This window comes from Mustela lutreola, chromosome 3, assembly GCF_030435805.1.
Source record: "Mustela lutreola isolate mMusLut2 chromosome 3, mMusLut2.pri, whole genome shotgun sequence".
Lineage (NCBI taxonomy): Eukaryota > Metazoa > Chordata > Mammalia > Carnivora > Mustelidae > Mustela > Mustela lutreola.
The window spans coordinates 7587484-7612615 of NC_081292.1; the positions used below are offsets into that span (position 1 = coordinate 7587484).

A 25132-nucleotide genomic window follows, 5' to 3' on the forward strand; every position below is an offset into this window, starting at 1 on the left:
GTATGGCTTCCTTTCCTGACTTCTCTGATACCTGGTCTGTGAAGCGCCTCTGGGTTGTTGGGTTGTTGTGGGAATTTAGTGAGATGGTGTTTGTGAGGGACTCGGTGCAGGTCCAGGTGCGCAGGGGAGCGGCCGGTCTGAGCCAGCTCGTCCTCCTCCTGAGTAGTGGGGGCGGTGGTGGTAGCGGGGCGTGGAGGCAGCACCCAGCCGTCCAGGGCGGCATGGTCTCTCAGCACACATTTCAGATTCCCTCTTGATCCCTGCCTTTGAAAACTGTGAGCTCTGTTTTTGGCTACAAGCGTACATACAGTTAAAACCTCTTACTCGTACTTTTTGGAGGTAAAGTAACATGTTGCCAGCAAAGCATAAAGTAGAGGGAGCTACCTCCGATAGCTTTCTAGAAATTGACAGATTCGTCTTTTTTTCCCCTCAGTGGTCACAGACCAGTTGGTTTCTCTGTGGCCCTGTCTGGGTGCGTGTCCATAGTTCCCCAGGCCTCGGGCTCCCAGAGTTTCCTGTGTCTAAAATGCAGCTTCCCATGAGCAAGGCCGGGGTCTAGGCTTGAAGGGGGTCACCTGGCAGAACAACGCTGCTTTCAGTGGACGGTGGGATCCTTGCATTCAAATCCCAAAGGGAGCATGTTTGGTTGTGTGTGTGTGTATGTGTGTGTGTGTGTGTGTGTGTGTGGCGGGGGCAGCAGGCTTTTTTTCTACCCTGTTCAAATCAGTCCCAATTCAGTGTCCCTTTCTCTGCCTCTGTGTGGTGGCAGCTCGCAGTAGCTCACGGCTGCTGGAGGGCAGGTAGTGTCCCGTACTTCTGTCCTCGGGGCAACGCCTGGTGCATAGCAGGGCCCTTGGCCCCCATGACCATGCTTTTATTCCTGGGAGCTGGTTCAGAGTGGGATCTCCCACCCTCTGTTTTAAACTTGACATCACGTGTCTTATAGGAGTGGTACTTACGGGAGAGGTCATACACTTGGTGGCTGGGGGCAGGCTTGGTATTCTCCACCCACTGCTAATTTCAGACTTGAGAACTCCCAGTTGCTTTGGGGGCCAAGGCCCCTGCCCTTCAGCTGAAGACCAAGGCGGAGTCCACCCAGACGTGAGAGCGGGGGGCCCGAGCTTGGGCCCTGGGCCATGCCCACACCCCACACTGTGGCCACAGACTCCTGCTGACACCTTTCTTCTTTCACAGGCTCCTTGGTCCTTTGTTGCTTTGAAGGCCATTTCCACGGGGCACAAACAAACTTGGCGGGCTGGGCTCCCTCACTGTCATTACTGTGCGGCCTTGTGCTCTCTGCCTCTGCCAGGAACTCTTCTCACAACCGCTCGTTTTAAGTTTGCTGTGTCAGGTTGGGTTTTCATCTCCGGTACGGAACTGAGGCTTGGGGAAAAAAAAAATAAATGAGTCCTCAGAGCGCCCCCTCCTCCCACCGCTGTGTCCCACTGCCCGTGTCCTTCTGACGGTCTTCAAAGGCATCAAGAAATGAGGGCCCTGATAAGCTCTAAGATAAATTGCTTTCAGACTATCGGAGATTAAAAGAAAAAAAATCAAATAGCAAGGACTGAGGGGAGATGACTGTAAACTCCTTCAAAGCCCTGCTGAACACCTCCATCATCTCTGCTGATGAGGGCACTGGGGGCAAGTGGGGGTGGTGAGAGGCCTCCTCCAGGACGCCCACCAGGCCCAGGGCGTCTTTCAGAAATGGTCTGTGGGCACGAGTTCCTGTGTGCAGGTTCAGGCAGTGATGGGGTGAGCGGGAAGGGTCGGGCAGCGGAGGACAGTGACGGGAGCACCTTGAGAAGGCGTGAGCCCCCAGCGTAGCCTGGCTGGAAGTCTGTGGCACTGGCTGAGCCACAGCTCAGGACAGTGTCACGAGAGCCGCCCAGACCCCTGCACGCCTGAGCTCGGCAGGAATCTCTTGGAACCCAGACGTTTTGTGGGACGTGTAGGTGGACTGATGGTTCAGAGGGACTGTTGCTAGGTGTTGTTTTTGTTTTTGAATACCAAGTACCATTCTCCTAAGTGTGCTTCAGGGAACCCCCGTTCTGGAGATGTTCCGCAACAGCAGCAACTAATCTACAAGGGGCTTCGGAGGGTGCTCATGGAGACCCCCCTTCCCGGAGATTCCCGGCGTGCACTAGCCCGCAGGGGGTCTGTTATCTGAGGCCAAGCTGCATTAACAAGGCCACAGCCACTTAGCAGCATCTCTCAGATTTGTTGAGGGCTCCCTAGAGTCCAGGCTCTATGCTAACAAGCTCTTTATGTGTGTTGTCTCTTGATAAGCTTTATCTTTTAGGTTCGCTGCAGATGGACCAGAAGGTACAGAGATTTCACTGTCCCTAGACAGGCACAACCTACCCCACTCCTGATGTCCCAGACCACAGGTGGACACTGACACATGATGAGCACCCAGAGTCGAGTTTACACTCGGGGTCATCTTGGTGTTGTACGTTCCGTGGGTGTGGACAGACGTATAAAGACTCGTGTCCGCCATTATTGTCATTGGAGAAGAGTTTCAGTGTCCTAAAATCCTCCTCGCTCCCCTGGTCATCCCTCTCTTCCCCCTACATTCTGGCCACTCTGGATCCTTCCGCTGTCTCCATGGTTTGGCTTTTTCCAGAACGTCATAGAGTTGGAGTCATACAGTTTGGAGCCTTTTCCCATTTGGCTTCTTTCACCTAGTTAACAGGTCCTTGATTAGTGTCTGATCTTAGTGGGAAAACTTCTAGCTTCTCAGCATTAAGTATGATGTTAGCTTTGTTTTTTAGATAATCTCCATCAAGTTGAGGACGTTCTCGCCTCTTCTTGTTTACTGAGATTGTTTATCATGAATGGATGTTGAATTTTACCAAACTCTTCTTACATTTCTGTTGATATGAGCATGGGGTTTTTACTTATTCTGTCGGTGTGATAGATTTATTCTTTGGTTTTAGAGCATTGAATCAGCCTGACCACCAGGGATACATCCCATTTGGTTGCGTTGTTTGGTTCTTTTTACACGTTGTTGGGCTCGATGTGCTAATTTTTTGCTGAGGATTTTTGCATCTCTGTTCATGAGAGATACTGGCCTGTAATTTACTTTTCCTATAATGTCTGTTTTGGGTATTAGGGTAATGCTGGCCTTTGTAGAATGAGTTAGGAAGTTTAATTATTCTGTTTCTGTTTTTTAAAAGGAATTGTAGAGAATTGGTATAATTTCTTCCTTACATGGTATTTTGAAAGATTTTATTTATTATTCATGCGAGAGGAGCGCACGAGTGGAGGGGAGAGGCAGAGGGAAAGGGAGAAGCAGACTCCGCACTGAGCAGGGAGCCCAATGCAGGACTCGATCCCAGGACCTGGAGATCATGACCTGAGCCGAAGGCAGACGCTTAACTGATGGAGCCACAGAGGCTGCCCCTCTTCCTTATATGTTTGGTAGAATTCTCTTGGTACTTTTTGTTTTGGAAGATTATTATTATTTTTTTAAAGATTTACCTGTTTTGAGAGAGAGTGCCTAAGAGTGAGGGGAGGGGCAGACGGAGAGGGGAGAGAGAGAATCTCAAGCGGACTCCTCGCTGACCGTGGAGCCTGATGCAGGGCTCAGTCTCGCGATCCAGAGTTCATGACCTGAGCCAAAACTGAAGGTCAGATGCTCAACCAACGGAGCCACTGAAGCACCCCTTGTTTGGCAACATTATTATATTGGTGCCATTTCTTTAACTAGAGATGGGACAGTTATGACTCTTTCTTTGGGGGTATCGGCAGATTGTGTCTTTTAAAGAATTGGTCTGTTTCATCTAGGTTGTCAGATTTGTGGGCATGGATATATTCATGGTATTCCTTTACTGTCTTTTTCATGTTCAGGGGATCTGTGCTTTGTCCCCCTTTTCAGTAGTATCTTCTCTTTTCCATTTCCATTTCTTTTACTAGTAACTTGTGGCCTCTCTTTTGCCTCAGGATTCATGATTTCAGTGATCTTTTCAAAGCATTAGGTTTTGGTTTTGTTGATTTTTCTCTGTTGATTTCCTGTATACCGGTATGTATTTTCAAGTTTTTATTTAAATTCCAGTTAGTTAACATATAGTATGATATGGGTTCCAGGAGTAGAACTTAGTGGTTCATCACTTATGTACCACCCAGTGCTCACCCCAACAGGTGCCCTCCTTAGTACCCGTCACCCCGCTAGCCCAGCCCCCGCCCTCATCCCCCCAGAAGCCTCGGTTTGTTCTCTCTAGTTAATTGTCCCTTATGGTCTGCCTCCTTCTCTCTTTTTTTATCTTCTTCCCCTATGTTCATCTGTTTCTTAAATTTCACATATGAGTGAAGTCATACAGTATTTGTGATTTCCTATTTTTAATTTATTTGATTTCTGTTCTAATTTCTAATTCTTTTTTTCTGCTTAATCTGGCTTTAATTTACTCATCTTTTTTCCTACTTTCCTAAGGCGGAAGCTTAGATGGTTAATTTTAGGTCTTTCTTCTTTTCTAATATTACACATTTGGCATTATATAAATTTCCCTCTAAGTACAGCTTTCGTTGCTTTTCATAGATTTTGATAACTTGTGTTTTCATTTTTATTTAGTTTAAAATTAAAAAAAAAAATTTCCTGAGAGTTCTTCTTCGACTTGTTCTTTTAAAAGTTTACTGTTTAATTTGTGCATATTTTGCAGTGGTCCAGCTATGTTTCTGTTACTGATGACTAGTTTAATCCATCAGGGTCTGTGAGCAGACTCTATGATTTCTGTCCTTTTCAGTTTGTTGAGGGGTATTTTGTGGCCCAGAATGTGGTCTATTTTGGTGAATGTTTTATGTGACCTTGAGAAGAATGTGTATTCTGTGGCTGTTGGATGAAGCCGTCTATAGATGTCAATTATTGCCAGTTGATTGATGGTGGTGTTGAATTCAACCGTGTTCTTACTGATTTTCTGCCTGCTGGATCTGTCCATTGCTTGCAGAGGGGCGTTGAAGTCTCCAACTAAAGTAGTGGATTCAGCTATGTCTTCTTGGAGAATTGATCCCTTGAACGTTATGTGGTGTCCCTTTTTATAACTGGTAACTATCCTTGAAGTCTGTTCTGTCTGAAATTTATAAAGCTACTTCTCCTTTTTTCTGATTAGTGTCAGCGTGGTATCATTTCCTTTTAATCTGTATATGTCTTAGATTTAAAGGAGGTTTCTTACAGCCAACATATAGTTGAATCTTGCTTCTTGATCTATCTTGGCAATCTCTGTCTTTTAATTGGTACATTTAGATCATTGATAGAGTGATTACTGATATAGTTGAATTAATATTGATCATATTTGTTAGTGTTTTCTATTTGTTGCCCTTGTTCTCTGTTCCTTTATGTTCTGATCTTTTCTGTTGTTTGTAGTTTTATTTATTTATTTTTTTAAGATTATATTTATTTTTCTGAGAATGAGAAAGAGAGAGAGAGCATGAGCTGCGGGAGGGTCAGAAGGACAAGCAGACTCCTTGCTAACCAGGGATCTTAACAAGGGGCTTGATCCCAGGACCCTGAAATCATGACCTGAGCCCAAGGCAGATGGTTAACTGACTGAGCCACCCAGGCACCCCTCGTTTGTAGTTTTAATTGAGCATTTTATAGGATTTCATTTTCTCTCCTTTCTTAGCATTATTAGTTACACTTTTTAAATTTTATTTTATTTATGTATTACTTTTTCTAGGGGTTACCATAGAACTTGTGGTATACACTTATATATGATCCAAGTTGATTTTCAAATAGCACTGTTCCACTTAATGGATAGTGTAAGTACCTTGTAATAACAAAATAATCCCAATTCATTCTTCATACCCCTTGTATCACTGCTGATACTTATTTCACTTTTATATAAGCATATGTATATGGAAAACTTATTGAATACATTGTTGCTGTTATTATTTTGAACAAACTTTCTGTTAGAACAATTAAGATTAAGATAAATGGGGACGCCTGGGTGGCTCAGTTGGTTAAGCAGCTGCCTTCGGCTCAGGTCATGATCCCAGCATCCTGGGATCGAGTCCCGCATCGGGCTCCTTGCTCGGCAGGGAGCCTCCTTCTCCCTCTGCCTCTGTCTGCCTGTGCTCGCTCTCTCTCTCTGATAAATAAATAAAATCTTTAAAAAAAAAAGAAAGATTAAGATAAATGTTTTAATCTTACCTTCACTTCTTCCTTCTCTAGTGCTCTTTCTTTATGCAGATCAATCTTCTAGCTTTATCTTATTTTAATATTTTTTGTAAGACAGTTCTTAGCAGTAACAAATTCCTTTAATTTTTGTTTGTCTGAGGAAGTCTGTATTTCTCCTTCCTTTTTGAAGGATACTTTTGCAGGGTACAGAATTCTGCATTGGTGTTTTTCTTTTTTTCTTTCAGCCCTATAAATATTTCACTCTGTTCTCTTCTTGTGTGGTTTCTGAGAAGTTGGGTATAATTCTTACCTCTGCTTCTCTAGAGGTGAGGTGTCCTCCCTGCCAACCTTGGCTTTGTTCAGTACTTTTTATTTACCTTTAGGTTTACTGTCGTTCAAACATGATAGGTTTAGTTTCTTTGGTATTATTCCTATTTGGTGTTTTCTGAGCGTTTGGGATCTGTTTTGGTGTTTGACATCTCATAAGGGAAATTCTCAGTCATTATCATTTCACGTATTTCTTCATTTCCTTTATCTCTTTCTTCTCATATTCTCACTACATGCATTTTACACCTTCTGTCGTCCTACAGTCTTTGGATATTCTCTTCTGTTTCCATCAGTCTTCTGTCCTGCCTGCTTTTCAGTTTTACAGATTTCTTTGGAGATACCTATAAGCTCAGAAATTCTTTCCTCAGCTGTGTCCAATCACTTACTCCTCCATCGGAGGCATTCTTCACTTCTGTGGCAGTAGTTTTGATCTCTAGCATTTCTTTGTTGGTTCTTTCTGAGAATGTTCATGTCTCTGCTTTCGTTATGGGCTATGTCTTTTGCCTCCTCTCTGCATCATCTAGTAGACCCTGAGCATGCGAATCAGAGTTGTTTTAAATGTTCAGTCCGGTAATCCCAGCATCCTTGCCTTATCTGAGTCTGGTTCTGTGCTTGCTCTGTCTCTTCAAACTATGTGTTTTGCTTTTTAGTGTGTCTTGTAATTTTTTTCTTCCTTTAAAGCTAGGTACAAAGAACTATATTAGGCTTTTATTAATGTATTGGTAAGGTGTGGGGTTGGGAGCTCATTCTCTAGTCTGTGATTAGGTCTCCGTCTCTTGGTGAGTCTCTGCCCCTGGACATGAACGTTTCCAGTATTTCTCGTTTTTTTCCCAGCTCCTTTAGGTGGGGAAGGATGGCTAAAGGGGTCTGGGTTTGGTAGTGTCCTTTCTCACACGTGGAAGAATGTAGTAGGTGGCTGGAGGTGGGTATTTCCCTTCCCCCAGGTAGCTTAGTCTCTAGTAATGCCCCAGCAGGTTAGGTGCTGGTTAATTGGTTTCCCCTGAGGAACAGAATGCTGTGGTGTATTTCAAAATGCACCCCCTACCCCCAGGTCCTGGTTCTCAGAGAGCTTTTTGCTTGTGGGTTTGTGCTCCCAGAAGTCATGATTCTCTGCCTTCTCTCCAGCTTGGGGGGCAGTGGCTTGCCCTATAATTTAATGGATCTAATGGATTAAGAAGAGTTGTTGCTTTTTCAGTATGTCCAACATTTCATTTGTTGTTAGGGTGGAGTGCAGATTTCCAAGCTTCTTATGTGCTGGGCCGGAAATTGGAAGTCCACTTTATGTGTTTTTAATTTCCTTTTTCCTCCTAGCAAGGAGGCTGTTTTTATTGCCATTTTATAAACGAAGAAACCAGGACATTAACAGGTGAAGTTACTTGCCCAAAGTTCCCCAGCTAATAAGTGGTGAAGCCAGAATTTGGACCTAGGGACTCAGAGCCGTGAGTCCATACTCCTAGTCACTGTCTTGTAGGAGCAGGAACTCTGGAGTACACAGGTCTGGTCTGGACACCTACCTCTGCTCTCTGGGGGTGGTGTGAACCTTGAACAGTTTCTCAGATGCCTTGTAGGATGTGGTGTGCAGAGCACAGCACTCTGCATGAGGAAGTTTTTAAGAAATGGTTGCTATTGCTGTCATGATTTATTGGTGTGAGTAGACTGCATTGTGGGGTGACTGACTCATTCACAAGACATGGAGAGCACTTGGTACAATGTCGAGCTCCTTGTAGGTGCTCATTCAGTGGTGGGAACTCGTCCTCCTGTACCTCAAGGTGAGCAGGGGACTGTTAACGTCCTAGAACATGCAAGAGCCCGAAAACGTTCCTTGTAGCCACAGCTCCTGCCTTTCTTGTGGGCTCGTGCAGTTTAACATAGGTTACACTTCGCAGCTCGTCGTGGGTTCATGGTGTTTCTCCGCCTGGTGAGCTTGTGCTAATGCTGCCTCATTGGTGGTCTTCCCTGGTGGGGACGCTGAGGGCGGGTGGGAGCAAATTCCCACGCAGTGCCCTGTGCCGTCTGTCTGCCCCTCCCCCCGTCCGAAGCACCTGTTGCCCAGGTGGAGGCTGGCTGTGGCCTTTCCCTTTGTCTGCTTGCCCCCTATATGAGCCCCTAGGGCCCCCTGCCTATGAGTGGGTTATCGCCTCCTAGTTCTGGAGGCCAGGATTCCAAGATCGAGGTGTCGGCATGGTTACTTCTTCCTGAGGACTTCCTGAGGGAGAGTCTGTTCTTTGCCCTTTATCCTAGCTTCTGGTTTTTTCCAGCAAAATCTCTGTTGTTCCTTGGCTTGCAGTCTCGTCACCTGGATTACCTGGATTTCTGCCGCCTTCTTCACGTGGCATCCCCATGTGCATGTCTGTGCCCAGAGTTCCTTTTTTTAAAAATCGGGACACCAGTCATGTTGGATTTGCCACCACCACTGCCCCCAGCCCCGCCCCACCACCATAACTTCTGCAATGACCTATTTCCAAATAAGGTCTCATTCTAAAGTACTGGGGTTTAGGACTTTAATATGAATTTTGCAGGGGACACAGTTGAACCCATAACACCCACTCTTTGGGGGAAAATTGCCATGTGAAGTAGCCCTACAGTGAGCTGAAGGAAAAGGTGAGCAAAAGGTACAGCTTGACCATTCACAAGAGCCTCCCGTATAGTGAGAACGTAGCGTGGCAGTTAGCGGGGTCAGTGAAGCAGGGAGCAGGGCGGAATGAACTCCTTACTCGCAGCCTCAGTGGGAGGCGGGCCTTGGGAGTCGTAGGAGCTGTGGGGGTGGGGGGAGCATCTTGGGTTCAGAAACTGGCTCTTCCTCTCAGACGTGGGGCTCATCACCCTTGGCCTCCTGTCTTAATCTGTAACATGAACATCAGGATGCCTATCCATTAAAAGTGGTGCAAGTCTTAGTGAAATAACTTCTATGAAACCCCCCACACACCACGCAGAGAGCACTGGAGGACATAATACGCGTTGCATCGTGGAGCAGCGCCGGTCTGCACGGTAGACCTCGAGGCCAAGCCCTGCGCTCTGCCGGCCTGGCCACCTCTATCGGACCATCACCTGTAAGCCCCGCCCCTCCCTTCTGCGCTCCGGAGCTCCCCAGGCTGTGTGGGGCCAGGTGCAGGCGGCATGTCACTGTGTTTGCAAAGGTGCACTGTGGTCTAGCGGTGGTGGCGGCAACCGTGGCGGTGGTGGCGGTCTTCCCACGGAGCCCAGGTTTGAATGAGACACTCCATTGATTATGCTCTCTTTCTGTTAAGGACAAAAGGAGTTACTCTTGTCCAGTGTGTGAAAAGTCTTTTTCAGAAGACCGATTGATAAAGTCGCATATCAAGACCAACCATCCTGGTAAGGTTATGTGTTTTGGAGGGGGGATTAATTTGAAAGGACTTTTGTTTACTTTGACACACAGCATTCTTTATCAACGGCACGGGATGGGCATAAGGGGGGGAAGGATGAGTGAACTCGATGGACGTGATTACGTTAGTTTAACGTTGGGAAGTTGTTGTAATTCCTTCATTTTGTCCTTTCCTCTGGTCTTGGATAGATCCCCCCCCACTCCCATCTCCCTCTTCCCTTTGCGTGTTCACTTGGAATGCCTTTGGGTGGGTCACTTACAAGGAGGTCTGACCTTGACGCCACTCCCTGGGAACCCACGAGAAGTTTGGTGCCCACCATGGTGGTCCGTGAGGGGTGCGCGCTCACAGGCTGAGGAGCCTTGCTGAGCTGGAGTGACCGTCGCCTCGGGTCTCCCCACATGGGTCTCTTTGGCTACTCGGAGGTGTGAAGCACGAGCCGCTTGGGTATTCACGCCTGTCACACCTCTGTTTTCACCACCTGGGACACATTTCCTCCACTCCGCTAATTCCTGTTCATTCTCTATGTTCTTCCTTGGAGTCCCATCCTTGGGGAGGATTTGGGGGCTCCCCACCTGGGGGAGGGCCATATCCCCACCCTCTGTGCGCTGACCCTTGTGTTCAGGTCATTGGCACTTCTCCTGCCCTCGCTCCCCGTGAGAACCTTGGGGAAGGGCCGCCATTGTTATGGTCTAGCCCCAGGTCCCCAGCCTCCCATCGGGCAGGCCCGAGAGGACTATGTGTGGTATAAATGAGGAACAGGTAAGCCAAGCACCTTTCCCCGCATCCGTGTCCCCTTTGTATCTGCTTTATTTTGTATCTGCTCCTGGGCTAGGACACCGACTCGCTGATTATAAGTGATATGGAAGAAAAGTAAAGAAATAACAGAGTTCACCAATACTCGTGTTTTATCTGGGACCAGATGGAGCCTTAAGACCTTCATCCGTGTGGGAACACATAGATTATGGGATTCTCTGATGGCCTCATTCTGGCCTGTCACCGTGTGTCCAGTGTGAGCCCAGGACACTCATCTAAACCGGTCACCCTGTCTCAGGAACCTATGTGAGGTGTGCTTTGTCTTTGGTCTGAACTTCAAATATATACAAAACACAGAATAATACGAGGAACCCCCACAGGTGCCATACTCAGGTGCATTCTGTCAGACTGGTTTCGTGTCTCAGCCCTCCAGACTTTTTGTTCTAGAATATCTTAAAGTAGGTCCTGCACTTAGATCATTTCCCTGTAAAAAGAACTTTGGGATGCTAATCAAGTTGTTTTTGGAGTATAAGCAAAACAAGCAGAATTAATTGATGGTGTTTCTTTATTACTCCCTACCATTAGTTCATTTAAAATTTCCTCAGTCAACACAAGACTGTGTGAATCAAGACCCAGGCATGTTGCTTTTACTTGTTATGTCACTTGAGTTTCTAATATCCTGTGGTTCACTACACCTCACGTTTGTTCCCGTGACATCCGTTCCTTGGAGGGACTGGGTTGCTTTTCGTACATGATTTCGTGTCCTGCATTTGTTTGAAGGTGCCTCATGGTCTTGTTTCTCCATCCCTCACATTTTATGCTCATGGGTATTTAGATCTGAGACATGATCAGAGTCTGGTTCAGTTTTCAGGCATGAGTTCTGTCACGTGACTTGGGGGGGCACATATCGATCGGCCACGTGAGCACTGCTGGGACCAGCCAGGGTGTTGGGGTGCGGTCACAAGGTTCCCGGACGTCTTGGGGGGACCGATCCTCTTTGGCTTCTGAAGATGCCCCTTCTTTCCTTCTAGAGGTGTCCATGAGCACTATTTCCGAGGTGCTCGGGCGGAGGGTTCAGCTGAAAGGTCTGATCGGGAAGCGAGCCATGAAGTGCCCGTACTGCGATTTCTATTTCATGAAGAACGGCTCCGACCTTCAGCGTCATATCTGGGCTCACGAAGGTGAGTACTCCTCTCCCAGGTGGACCCCCATGTGCGTTTTGTGCCTCCATTCCCCATGTGGGCGTACTTGACGAGGAAGCCATCCTGTCATATGCCCGGCGGTTAGACGTCCTTCCGCTTCCTGAACCTTCCTAAGAAATGTGTCCATTGGCCAGCGAAGCTCAGGGCGTTCAGTCGCTGCCCGTTCGGGGGCAGCTGCAGTGAGCGGAGGTGTGTGCATCTCCTGGATGTTTGCTGAGCTCCCGCCTATGACTTAGGAAGCTGGAGTGCTGCAGGCAGAGGGCTCCTGGAGAGGACAAAGGACGACGTGTTTTCTGCCGGGAGGACTGAAACACCTGTTCTCAGGCCTTGGGGGAGGCACCGTCAGGGAGGGAGAGGCGAACAGTTCAGTAAATGGTGGAGTAGGGACCCAGCCAAGACAGAAAGAGCAGAGCCCAAAGCCAAGGTTGGGAGGCCATGTTTATCTACCAGGACCCAAGCACCTGCCCTCTGTGCCCCAGGCACACCCCGAAGCCTCGGTGAAGCCTCGATTTCCTTCACTGCTACGTCTTGGGTCTTGTAGACAAGGGGTGAAAATGCTGGGCGCGCAGTGTATCGGTCCTTCCCGTGCTCAGGATTGGGCACCGTGTCCCTCCTCCTGTACACATTACTCTGGGTGTCACAGTCTTTTTGTTTTGCAACTCCCTCTGGGCGGCGACAGACACCATGGCTTCTCATCTTCAGAGCCCTTCAGGGAGTGAGTGCTCCAGAGGAGGCCCTCAGTAGGTGTCTGTCGAGTGAAGGGGGAGCAGCCAGGATGCCCCACAGTCCAAGCCTTTAGCCTACCAGCAGCACGTGTCCTAAGGCTCTGCTTAGTTTATGGAAATGTGCTTTCCCCGCTGATCCTGGGGGCCGATCCCATTGATTTCTGCACAGGCCCTTGTTGACTCTCACGTGGGTCAGTTTCTCTCGGTTCAGTGCGATGTCATGGTTGTGGGCTGCAGAACACGCTCTGCCAGCGAGGAGTTCCTGGGCTGCGGGGAGGGGCGGGTGCCGATGACTCACAGTGCACTCTAGCGGCTCGGCTAGCGGGGCTTCAGGACGTGGGGACACTGAGAGGGCAGCAGGGGCCTTGGCTTGGGCAAGCCAGAACAAGCTGCACAGGGGGAAGTCCTGGCAGATCCAGGAGGACAGGGCTTGGCTGTCGGGCAGAGCAGCATGGAGGAGAGCGTGGCCAGGCCCGTGTGTGGGTTGTCTAGGGACAGGCAAGTGCACTGCTTTGTTCGATGTGGGTGTGCACACACATGCACACACATATGTAGGGTATGTCTCTGTGTCCGTGTGATTTAATTATATATACATGTATGTATTTCCCCCTCTTCTGGTAGGTGTGAAACCCTTCAAATGTTCTTTGTGTGAGTACGCCACTCGCAGCAAGAGTAACCTCAAGGCTCATATGAATCGTCACAGCACTGAGAAGACCCACCTGTGTGACATGTGTGGCAAGAAATTCAAATCGAAAGGAACATTGAAAAGTCACAAGCTCCTTCACACAGCTGACGGTAAGTAAATGACTCCATAGCATAATTAGTTTTTTTCTCCCTCTTGAAAGTGGAGTTGGAAGCTGATATTCCAAGTCCAGCAGAAATAGCGCATGTGTCCGCAGGCAAGAAAGAGCTGGGTCTTTTAGAATTTCAGTTCTGAAAGAACAGAAAGATCTTCCTGCTTCCTCTTGTCCCATGCTCAGGACTAGAGCCCTGCCTGACCTCCCCCAGTACTGGGTGTGTGTGCACGTGTGCGCGTGCTTGTGTGCGTGGGTGGGTGGGTGTGGAGGGGATGCTGCTTCCAGAAATAAGGTACCCTCAGGAGGCCTTGATCTGGAAGTTTTAGTCCTCTTCAGCCCTCCATCCACACCTGAACCTGAGGACCTGGAGGGGCAGCCATGATCACATCTGACCTGATGTTTCCTAGTGGACGCTTATCATCCAAGCCACCTCAGGGTTTTTACTCAGTCCAGAATGGGGCTCAGTGTAAAATATGAACAATACTTGGGCAGATTTGATCTCAAGATCAAATGTGAAGTACACTTGAGTAGATTTCTAATTTCATTCATTCTTAAGAACTATTGATTGAGTTCTTACTATGTCCTAGTCCTCCCTGGGTTATGGAGTCAGTAAGGAACAGTTTCTGCCACCAAGGAGTTTATAGCCTAGTGGGGAGGAAGAGAAGTATGCGAGCCATGATTAAGGGGGTTGCTGCAATGGAAGGGGCTCAGCAGCCTTGGGGAGAAGGGTGTGAGTTGCTGGGGGCAGGAGGGGTGGTGGGCAGTGCTGACAGTGGCCAATGGAGCAGGGGCAGGATGGAGGAAAGGAAAGCAGGATTATTATAGGAAGATAGGCATTTAGGTTTCTAAGATCTATGAAGAATTTATCAAACTCAAGACCCAAAAAACAGATAATCCAGTCCAGAAATGGGCAGAAGACATGAACAGACACTTCTCCAACGAAGACATGTAAATGGCCAATAGACACATGAAAAAATGCTCTGTATCACTAGTCGTCAGGGAAGTACAAATTAAAGCTACAATGAGGTACCACCTTCCACCAGTTAGAGTGGCTAAAGTTAATTAGACAGGGAACAGCAAATGTTGGGGATGTGGAGGAAAGGAACCCTCTAACACTGTTGGTGGGATCGCAGTCTGGTGCAGCCACTCTCGGAAACAGTATGGAGGTTCCTCAGGAAGTTAAAAATAAAGCTACCCCATGATCTCACAATTGCACTACTAGGTATTCTAGGTATTTACTGCATAGTTACGATGTAGTGAAAAGAAGGGCCATATGCACCCCAGTGTTCATAGCAGCAATGTCCACAATAGCCAAATTGTGGAAGGAGCTGAGCTGTCCTTCAACAGATGAATGGATAAAGAATATGTGGTCCATATACACAATGGAATATTACGCAGCCATCAGAAAAGATGAATGCCCACTGTTTGTATCAACATGGATGGAATTGGTGGGGATTAAGCTGAGTGAAATAAGTCAAGCAGAGAAAGATAATTATATGGTTTCACTCATATGTGGAACATAAAGAATAACATGGAGGAACGTGGGGGAAGGGAGGGAAATCCAAAGGGAGAGAAATCAGAGAGGCAGACAAACCGTGAAAGACTCTGGACTCCGGGAAACAATCTGAGGGTTTCATAGGGGAGCCCTGTGGTGGGTATTAGGGAGGGCACATGTTGTGATGAGCACTGGGTGTTATACGCAACTATTCAATCACTGAACGCTACATTAAAACTAAAGATGTGCTGTATGTTGGCTAATTAAATGTAAATTAGAGAAAAAAGGAAGACAGGCAGCTAAACCATAAAAGCTGTTTTAGCATTTTTTATTTTCCTTTAAAAACCCCAGTTGTGGGAAGGTCTGGTTATTATTTTATGTAATAATATTAGTAAATCATATTTATAAATCTATTTCTATTTTAGCATAATTATTTACAAAAATTGGAGTTCACTCTAAAAATTGGATTGATTTCAACAATTATTTGTGATTTTAGAACTTACAGGATGATAGCCATTAGGTCATACCTGTATTTTAAGAATGTTCTAGGGAATCCATCCTGTTGTTTGTGCATCTGGGTGAGCTTGAGGGGCTAATGGAGAGGCTGCGCGCTGAGCTAGGCTTCGTTAGAACTAAAGATCCAGGGCTTGCCTAAGGCTCAGGAAGGCCAGAGCTGTAACTGTTCAGACCCAAGCAGTGTGCCGTAAATAAGAAAATCTGTAAGCAAAATAATTAAAAATGCAGTGACAGTAAAGCAGTCTTACCCTGAGTAATGAAAGCATTAAATCATGTAATTGTTCATGAATTCTGTACCTCCACAAACAATAAGGCTTACTGGTATTTCTTGACTTGGAAGCAATGATACACTGAAATCCCAGATAATACAGTGCCGCTAATGGGAAACAGCAGTTGTCAGCGCCAGGAAGTCTGGGGTGTCCCCTGGGCTGTGGTGGTGGTGTCTGGGGGGCATCTTGGGATGCTGTGGCCTCATGCCTGGCTCAGAGGTCTGGGTTCTGGCCTGCAGGGATTCAAGAAGATTGTGTGTCTAATCGGGGGCCTGGACTGACTGCTGTCGGATGTGGAGGGAGGGCTGAGGTGACGGTGACACACGCAGCCCGTCGACCTCTCACTTCACTTGCTTCCCTGAGCCCTTCAGCCGGGAAGGGAACTCAGATGGGCACTGATGGTGTGTCCTCGAAACGGTGAGACGACCCTCCAGAAGGAAAGGCCTTGCAGACATGAAATTTTTTTTTAAGATTTTATTATTTATTAGACACAGAGAGAGAGATCACAAGTAGGCAGAGAGAGAGAGAGAGAAACAGGCCCCCCGCTGAGCAGAGAGTGGATGCGGGTCTCCATCCCAGGAGCCGAAGGCAGAGGTTTTAACCCATTGAGCCACCCAGGCGCCCCAGACATGAAATATTTTTAACAAAACAGGAAATTTGGATTGATTCTTTTCTTTTTTTTTTTTTTTTTTCTTCCCCTGACATTTTTTGGAGTTTGAGGCATCTGTAAAGTCATGTCTTGTTTTCAGACACTCACCAGTCTGGCAAGAAAGGCATCATGTATTAGGTGCCATGAGAATAGCACCAGGATGGGGGAGTCCTGCTGCCTCGGTGCACCCCCTTCCTGCCCCACGTGGGTCCGAGTTTGGTGGAACAGGATAAGGATGCGAGATCTCGACAGCCCCTGGGTCTCTCTCGGCCCATGCTCTGTGACATGGGGCATTATGGCTTCACCCGGCGGTACCTGCTTCCCCAGGGCTACCAGGACTTCCCTTGGTCTCGTGTTTTCTCGAAGGCCAGCTGGATACGTGGTTTGCCAGCCCAGTGTTCCAGCTCCAGGGCGATCTGCTCTTCAGCTGTAACTAAACCGCTGGCCCTCCTTTTTCTTTCCAATTTTAAAAAAGCTTAGAACAAAAGCTTAGTTCCATCTCCTACCCACATTTTTGGTAGCACTCACATTGTATTTTGAGGATTCCTAAAAGCTTTCTGTATCTCAGGGGTTTGTCATATTGTGTAAATATTTCCCTGTAACTTAACATTTGCCTTTACGTTTAATTTGACACATCTTTTTATAAAATAAGTTAAATAGCCTTGCATATTTAAGCTTACCAGTCCTATCCTTTATTATTGTTATTTTACATAAGACAGTCACAATTATTTTTTATTTATTTTTTTATTATGTTGTGTTAGTCACCACATCATTAGTTTTTGATGTCGTGTTCCACGATTCATTGTTTGCATCCAGTGCTCCCTGCGATCCGTGCCCTCCCTCGTATCCACCACCAGGCTAACCCATCCCCCCACTCCCTCCCTTCTAAAACCCCCAGTTTATTTCCCATGGTTTGTCTCCCCCTCCGATTTCCCCCAATTCACTTTTCCTTTCCTTCTCCTCATGTCCTCCATGTTATTCCTTATGCTCCACAAATAAAGCGAAACCGTATGATAATTGACTCTTTCTGCTTGACTTATTTTACTCAGCATAATCTCTTCCAGTCCCGTCCATGTTGATATAAAAGTTGGGTATTCATCCTTCCTGATGGAGGCATAGTACTCCATAGTATATATGGACCATATCTTTATCCATTCACCTGTTGAAGGGCATCTTGGCTCTTTCCACAGTTTGGCTATTGTGGCCATTGCTTCTGTGAACATTGGGGTACATGTGACCCTTCTTTTTACTACATCTGTATCTTCGGGGTAAATACCCAGTATTGCAATTGCAGGGTCATAGGGAAGCTCTATTTTTAATTTTTTAAGGAATCTCCACATTGTTTTCCAAAGTGGCTGCACCAACTTGCATTCCCACCAGCAGTGTAAGAGGGTTCCCCTTTCTTTGCATCCTCAACAACATTTGTTGTTTCTTGGTTTGTCGGTTTTTGCCATTCTGACTGGATTAAGGTGATATCTTGATGTGGTTTTGATATTATTTTTTTTCTTCATGATTTTCTGTGTTTAAAGAAACCTCCCTCATCTTAGGAGAAACTTCTTTTGTACTTTTTCAAGTTCTACTTTTATAGTTTATAACATTTATTAAAATGAATATTCTTCAAATTTATTTTGGTATGTGGTGTGTGGTTTTGATATATTTTTTTAAACAATTTTCAGTTGATTCAGCGTATTTGTAGGGAAGTCAGTCCTTTTCCTTTTATTTTGGAATGCCAGTCTCTCAAGATGCTGGGCATGTTTTGAGATTTTGGTCTGTTCAGTAGTATCTGTTCTAGTATATTGTTTTATTAGGTGCTTTTTTTATAATAAATTTGATCATGCACACATGTTACTCCTTTTTGTTTTTTATGGACATCTCTTAGTTTTTCTCATTTATCTCTTACTCCTTTGGATAAACTTAGAAACTGGTCAAGTAAACAAACAAACAAAAAACCTTTCACTCCACCAAAGGAGGACATGCTCTCCCACACGGGGATGCCCTTGTGAGCTGTGTGACCATCACATGGGCCTTGAGTTCCTCAGGGACAGTGCTGGTGCTAGGGGTTTGGTTGCTTTGATGAGGCTGTTAGCCTATAAACGTAGAATTAGCTCTTTATTTGGAAGCAAACATTGCTTTAAAACCTGCCTGGGAGGACTTGGTTTTTAGTGGATCTGTTGTACTGGTAACAGTTCAACAGCTTGTCCCACAGAGAAACGATGTGGGGTAGGCAAGGTGACAGAGGCCCGAGTTTTGTAGTCTTGCTTGCCACTGCCTCATAGGGTGGCCTTGGTCAGGTCACTTTGCTGAACCTCAGTTTCCTTATCAAACAGGGATCAGTATGGCCCTGTGCCTGACGGGCTTGAGGATCCAATGACAGGAAGGGCCCCCTACTTGCTTGGGCTCCGCTGCCATTTTGGCTTTTCCTTCTTGGTCTCCTTTTCTGGGACCGCCTTAGCTGTGACCTCCCGCTCTCTGAAGTCCGCACACTTCTGTGCTCGTCCCCTAGCGCCTGTCCGCGTTCCCCCCGTGCTCACACACTAGTCGCGTGGAAGGCTTCCCGGCTTCCGCTGCCAGCCCCGTCCTCTCCCCCAGGCTCCACCAGCCCAGCTGCCCCTTTAGCATCTGCACCTGCACGTCTAAAGTCACCTCAGACTTAGCCTGTGCAGCGTCAGCTCCCCATCTGCCCCAGACCTGTGTCTCCTGCGGGCCAGGGGTCACCAAACTTGGGGAAAAAATGTAAGAAATATTTGAGATTTTGACTGCCACATGTGGTTCCTGCTGTATTGCCTTCTTTTTGATTTGTTTTTTTTCCCATAAACCTTGAAAAATGTAAAAGCCATTCGGAACTCCCAGCTGCACAGAAACAGGCTGGGTTTGGCCCTGGGGGTACCAAGGTTGGCTGACCCCTCCCGTCCACGTGTCCGTCAGTGGCCACTCCTTGACGGTCACCTGAGCCAGCAGCTCAGGTCATTGTTGACTGTCTCACTCACACCCTGCCCATGGCCTGCCCGTTAGCCCCTTCTGCATGTTCTCCTTCAGTTTCCCCTCCCAGCGTCCTTGTGGAGTGACATTTGTCAGTGCCGCCTCAGCCTCGTGCCTCCTTTCTTGCTGTTGCTGCCCGATGCTCTCCCTGCTTCTGGCCTTGCCCCCACGGTCAGCTCCCAGACCGCGGCCAGAGCGACGGGCCTGACTGAGCCTCCCCCTCACCCCTCAGTCTCCACCCTCCTCACTGTGGCTCTCCTCTGACTCTCTCCTCTCCAGAGGCGTCCACCTCTTTGCTGTTTTCATACTCGCCAGGTCCATGCCCTTCTCTCTTTCTCCTTAGACCTCTCTGCCTCTCCTGGGCATTGTAATTTCCTTGTTCATGATTTTCCAGGTCTTCACTTGACTGTAAGCTCGTCACGTGGGGACTCTTGACCTATTGCATTTGCTTCGTTTTGTACCCCAGCACTTCGAGCGACGCCTGGCTTACAGTAGGTGCTCAATAAATGTTTGTGGGCTGAACGAGTGAAGAAAACGTAAAGTGCCTTGTAGACAGTCGTTGGAATGTGGAAGCTCTTGAAAAGTGCAAATTCCTTTTCCGCCTCTCCGCTTTCAGATATTGTATTACATCATATGCCTGTGAATTGGGTGTTTTAAAATATGGTGGAGGAACTCACTATTAAATGAATCTTCCTGCTCTCAATTAAGTAAAAAGGAACTGAGTGACCGTCCTGTCCTTTCGCCTGCGTGTAGATCCGTGTTTTCACATTGATGGGCTTCCTTGAAGGGATGTGCTCCTGTTTATGCACGCTTGTTTCCCAGAGGAGCTCATTACTCTGCTTTAGAGGGGAGAGGTCAGGATGGGCGGAGGTTTCCATTAAAAAGGTTTGCTAGTCTATATGTACAAAGAGACGCATAGATCTCGTAAGGGCCTGATTAAACCCTTTGCGTGTATGCCAGCAGTGTGAGAGAATTTCATGCAAAATCATGCTGTAGCGCATTTTTCCCTTTTTGACGTTAAAGAGGGCCTCTGCGTGTGTGGTGTAGAGGCTTTCCCAGGATTCTGCTGCCCCCAGCACGTGGGGCAGGTGAGATGGCGCAGTGTTTTCCTGTTACGTAATCCATCGAGAATCCCCTAGTCATGAATAAAAAGCTCTTTAGCTCAGTGTTGATTCCTGTGGGTCCTCCCCGGCCCCATCCAACCTGCCCTCATACACTTGAGTTAAGAAGTTTTCTGGTAAAACTTACAAAGAGGAATTCTCCGAGCTTCAAGCACTCTTGTGTGCATCATAATTAGACAAGTGGAGAGTCGAGTGTGGAACTTAGGTCTGAGTGGAGGAAGTACCATTTTTCCCCAGGCTCCTTCAGTTTCTAATAAGAGACCCTATGGCTACATATGGAAATATTCTAGGTGTAAGTATGGTTATTTTTCTCCTCCTTCCTCTACAAGCAGAGTCCTTGTCAGATAAAGTAGCCCCACTTACCCGTGGTCTTTTTACTTCTAAAAGCATGCACTCTGGAGCCAGGAAGCTCTTCAGTAGAAGATGGTATCTGAGCAACCAGGTGGTCCATCCTTCCAAGTTCGTGTGTGAGGCTTCAGCGAGACTGGTCTCTGCACAGCATCCTTGTCCCTCTTACCCTTCGGCCAGCTCACCCTGGAGTCAAGGTGAAGGGGGCATGGACATGGTGGATGTCTGAGGCTCACCGTCCCCGCAGGTGTCTGGGTGATGGACAGCAGGGGGCGGGCTGATGTTTGTGCCACGCTCTGGGTGGCACCCTGTCTGGGTCCACCTGAAGTTCTTCTCAGGTCTTTCTAAACCATGAGAATGACAGCCCCTGGGATAAAACGAGCCATGCAGCTTCCTGAAGAGTCAGCTTAGACTATAGATCTGACTGTCGCAGAAGGCTGGGTGACCAGAAACCTCACCGGGGTGGAGGGCTCTCAGCGGCAGGTTGCAGACGCCTGGACCAGCATCTGTAACCTCGGTCCTGTTCTTTTCTCTGGCTCTGGGCTGCCTTCTGTCTCTTTCCATGCCTGATGTTGATGCATTCCTCCTTGTATCAGAACTGATGGCTAATTACAGAGAACCGTCTGTCTCTTAAGTCTGCTGTTGCCTGAAGTTCAGCCCTTGAAGAAAGCATGGAGGCTTCTTTAACTGTATTTTTACTGCCGTGGCTATTTCTGTCCTGATTTGCCATTGTACAAGTCCCTGCAGATGGGAGGGCTGTGCAGACGGGGCTCCGCAAACTGCCGGCTGCTGCACGTCACGCTTCCTACGGGAGCTCTTCTTACCTTCGGCAGCACGCCCCGGTGAGCTGGGTTCTGTGGAGAAGCGGCAGGGCAGACCCAGGTTGGAACCGCTTCCTGCCTGTATGACCTTGAACCCGTGCTGCATTGTCCCCGTTTGTTTCCCGTGGCTGCTGTAACAGACGACCACATGTTTACTGGCTTAAATCAGCACAGATTTGTGATGGGACCACTCTGAACTTCAGAAATCCAAAATCAGGTTGTCAGCATGGCTGCCTTCTTTCCGGAGGCTCTAGGGGAGACTCTGTTTCTAGCCTGTCGAGCTTCTAGAGTCTGCCCGAATCTTTTGGCTCTTTTGAACCCCTGCCTCCGTGTGCAAAGGCAGTGGCAAGGCCTTTTGGACCTGGCTGTCCCTCTGCTTCCATTATCACATCTCCTCTGTGACATGACCCTGACCCTCCTGTCTGTCTCCCCTAAGGATCCTTATGATTTCACTGAGCCCACCTGGATCACAGAGGATAATCTATCTCAAAAACCTTAACCTGGTCACGTCTGCCAGATCCCTCTTGCCATGGAAGGTAATAGGCTCTGTGGACTGGGACCTGGATGTCTTTGTGGGGAGGGTGTTACCTACCATAGTAGGGTTGTGGGAATATTACTTGGGGTCATATTAAGTGTGTTCATTCTAAGTGTTGGGTAGATGTGCCTGTCTCCCCTGGGGTCGGTGTTCTCTTGTTCTCAGCAACTGTGGACACAGCGCAAGGATGGATGGTTATAGCACTTAATCTATGTCATCTACGTCATTTAGGAAAGATCCCGTTTCTTTTCTCTCCGAACTCTCTCATTAGGAAGACACAGTGCAAGAGTCAATGCTTGAAGAATATCGGTGTTGAAAAAGGTGAAGTCAGTGTTCTGATAAATTTACTTACGCAGAGTGTCACCTTTTGCCGTTAAGGCTGGATCAGCAGTCATCATGAGATATTTTCACTTTAATGCCTCTAGATATTATTACTAGTAATAGTTCCAATTTATGCACATTTGTTTAAGTATTTTAGTGCTCCTTCAAGTTTGAGGTCCATGTGAAATTTGATTTGGCAGGAGTGATTTAACAGGTTTTCCAACAAGGTGCCTTAAGTCAGAAGCAGTTGTCCGTCGCTCTCTTTCTTTGTGCCGATGGACTCCAAATGCCAGAAGACAAAGGGCGTGGTTTCGTTCTCACAGGATGGTTTGTGATTTTCCTACCATTGCACCTGCTCCTGCTTTCTTGTGGAGCTCTAGAGTAACTAAGCAGCTGGAACAGTCCTCAGGGAAGTTCGTCGAGCAGAAGAGGGTGTAGCGAGACACAAAGGAAGCCGACAGCTGCTGTGCATTTTCTTTTTTTTTTTTTAAGTGTATTTTTCTAGTTTGAGATGTAATTGACATAACATTATGTTTGTTGAAGGCGTGCAACACAGGGATTGGGTATAGTGTATATAATGTGCATTGGTCGCCACGGTAAGTGGAGTTAACCTCCATCACGGCACGGAGTTACAGTGAAGGCGTCCGACGCGTGGTCTGCTGCGGAGTGACACTGCTGTTGTCGTGACATTCATCCCGTTGCATTAGAGTACAGTGTTGTGTGTTTACATTTTACTGTGCATTCGCCCACTGCGGCTTATTTACTACTACTTGTAGGTTTGAGCCCTTTGACGCCTGTTTTTACCCCCCCATCCCCCGGTAGCCACCATTTTACTATGTTTTTTTTGTTTGACATTTTTCAGATTCCACAGAGAAGGGAAGATAGCACTTGCCTGTCTTTATCTGACTTACCTCACATAGCATAATGCCCTCCGGGTCCATTTCTGTGGTGGCAAATGGCAAGATGTTCTCCTTTCTCGTGGCTGGGTAATATTCCGTGGTGTGTGTATGCCACTTCCTCATTATCCATTCCTGCGTTGATTGCATTGGCTGGGTTCCAGGTCTTGACGATTGTGAGCAATGCTGTGATGAAGCTGGGAGTGCAGATGGCTCTGTGAAATCTTGTTGCTTTGGGTGTATACCCAGTAGTGGAATTGCTGGGTAGCAAATAGTAGATGGTAGGGAAGATCTGTTTTTAATTTTTTTGAGGAACCTCCATATTGTTTTGCATGGTGGTTGCACCTTTTTACATTCCCACCAACAGAGCATGAGGGTTCCCTTTCCTCCACACCCTCACCAGGGTACCGTGCATTTTCTAAGGGCTGGTCAGCAGGCTGGGGGTCAGCAGGAGCCCCCCACCCCCCAACAGCTCCCGGCAGGTGTGGGGTAAATGCTGCCCCCGTGTCCTTGGGATGGCTTCTGCGTGAGCACAGACTCTGCAGCAAGGCCGCTGCTCTGCTGGCTCTCCTGGCCTCTCTCTTGCACATTGATCTTTCCATCCAAAGCAGAAAGAACTTCAGCAGGGAGGGCAATCTCATGTCCCTTGGGGCTGGGGACACCTCTCTCCTCGTCTAACTCAAGGCAGAGTGACAAGGACCTTACTTCCCACTAGCTCCCCCCCTCCAGATCCTGTCCTCTCTATGCTGACATGCCAGGCTGAGTAAGACCTCAGTAAAGGGTACAGCTCAGGGTCATTGGACACCAGACCCAGTTCTTTCCTTTCCTGTCTGGTGCTACTTGCATTCAGGCAATGTCCTGGTCCTGTCACCAGGTCCAGCCAGGGCTCCAAGGTCAGGGGTCAGCTTGTTCCATCAGCCTGTCAGTTGTGGAATGAGGGCCGAAGAGCTCACGTTACCAGAGAAACAGACTCCTGCTGAGAGAAATGGGAGGAGGGAGGGCTGTCTTTGAAGGGGAGCTGTACAGGATGATACCTTTTGAGGAACTAGAAGCTGGTGGTAAAACATGGTGCTTCCAGAGCAAGCCGCAGTGTCTGCCATGGGAAGTCTCCAGCCAGCCTGGCTCCCAGAAAGATGCCGAACTGAAAGTCTCAGGGGCAGGTGATTGGGTGGTATCTTCTTCCTTACCGCCTGCAGCCGCAGCCGGGTAATCCACGGGCGGTGCTCAGCAACCCCTGACTTTCTCTCTGAACCGCCTGATGCGTCTTTTCTTTCTTGAACTCATTAGGCACCAGTTCCTGAGCCCCTTCTTGGGAAGGTAGCCTTTTTTGTTCTTGGGGTGGTGGTTTTCTTTTCTTCCCCCCCCTTACCTTTTTAAAATTAAAGTATCATACACATGTAAAAACACACAGCTGACCGGTTGTCATAAAGGCAGTTCACCGACATCGCCACATCCCAGGATCAGACACAGGACACTGCCAGCCCCTCTGCAGTCTGCCTTACCCTCCCCCCAGCCATCTCCTCTCCTCCTCAGGGTGGCAGCTGCCCGGATCTCTAATGCTTTAACTGGATCTTGCCTGTCTTTAAACGTCATGTAAACTGATTCACATAATACATGTTCTTTTGTGTCTGGCTTCTTCCCTTTAACATTATTTGTGAGGTTCATCTAGGTTGTTACGATTCTGACCTTTAACCTCTGGGCCTCAGGGTCAAGTAAGAGTGTCCTGCATAACAGGGATTGTAAATGCTGTGGCCTGTGGCCGGGAAGACTTTGTCCCTGCAGTTTGCCTTCTTCACCGTGGCAGTGTTCTTGTAGTCGCTCAGAGGGCTCTCCTCAAGAGTGTTTCTCCAGAAAGTGCTATGATTCTTCTCTCTCTTGCCCTCCTCGCTCAGAATGACTTCTGACTGTTGGCAAGAGTTAAA

General features: G+C 47.6%; 1 protein-coding gene across 1 annotated transcript in view; it reads left to right on the forward strand.

Moving 5' to 3' along the window:
• The window catches only part of ZFAT (zinc finger and AT-hook domain containing), a 184590-nt gene that overhangs the window by 84785 nt on the left and 74673 nt on the right, over positions 1-25132 (forward strand). Inside the window, exons 8-10 of the mRNA XM_059165561.1 lie at positions 9685-9772; positions 11568-11717; positions 13085-13258. Of these exons, the coding sequence (XP_059021544.1) occupies positions 9685-9772; positions 11568-11717; positions 13085-13258 (412 nt within the window). The remainder of the gene's footprint in view (positions 1-9684; positions 9773-11567; positions 11718-13084; positions 13259-25132) is intronic.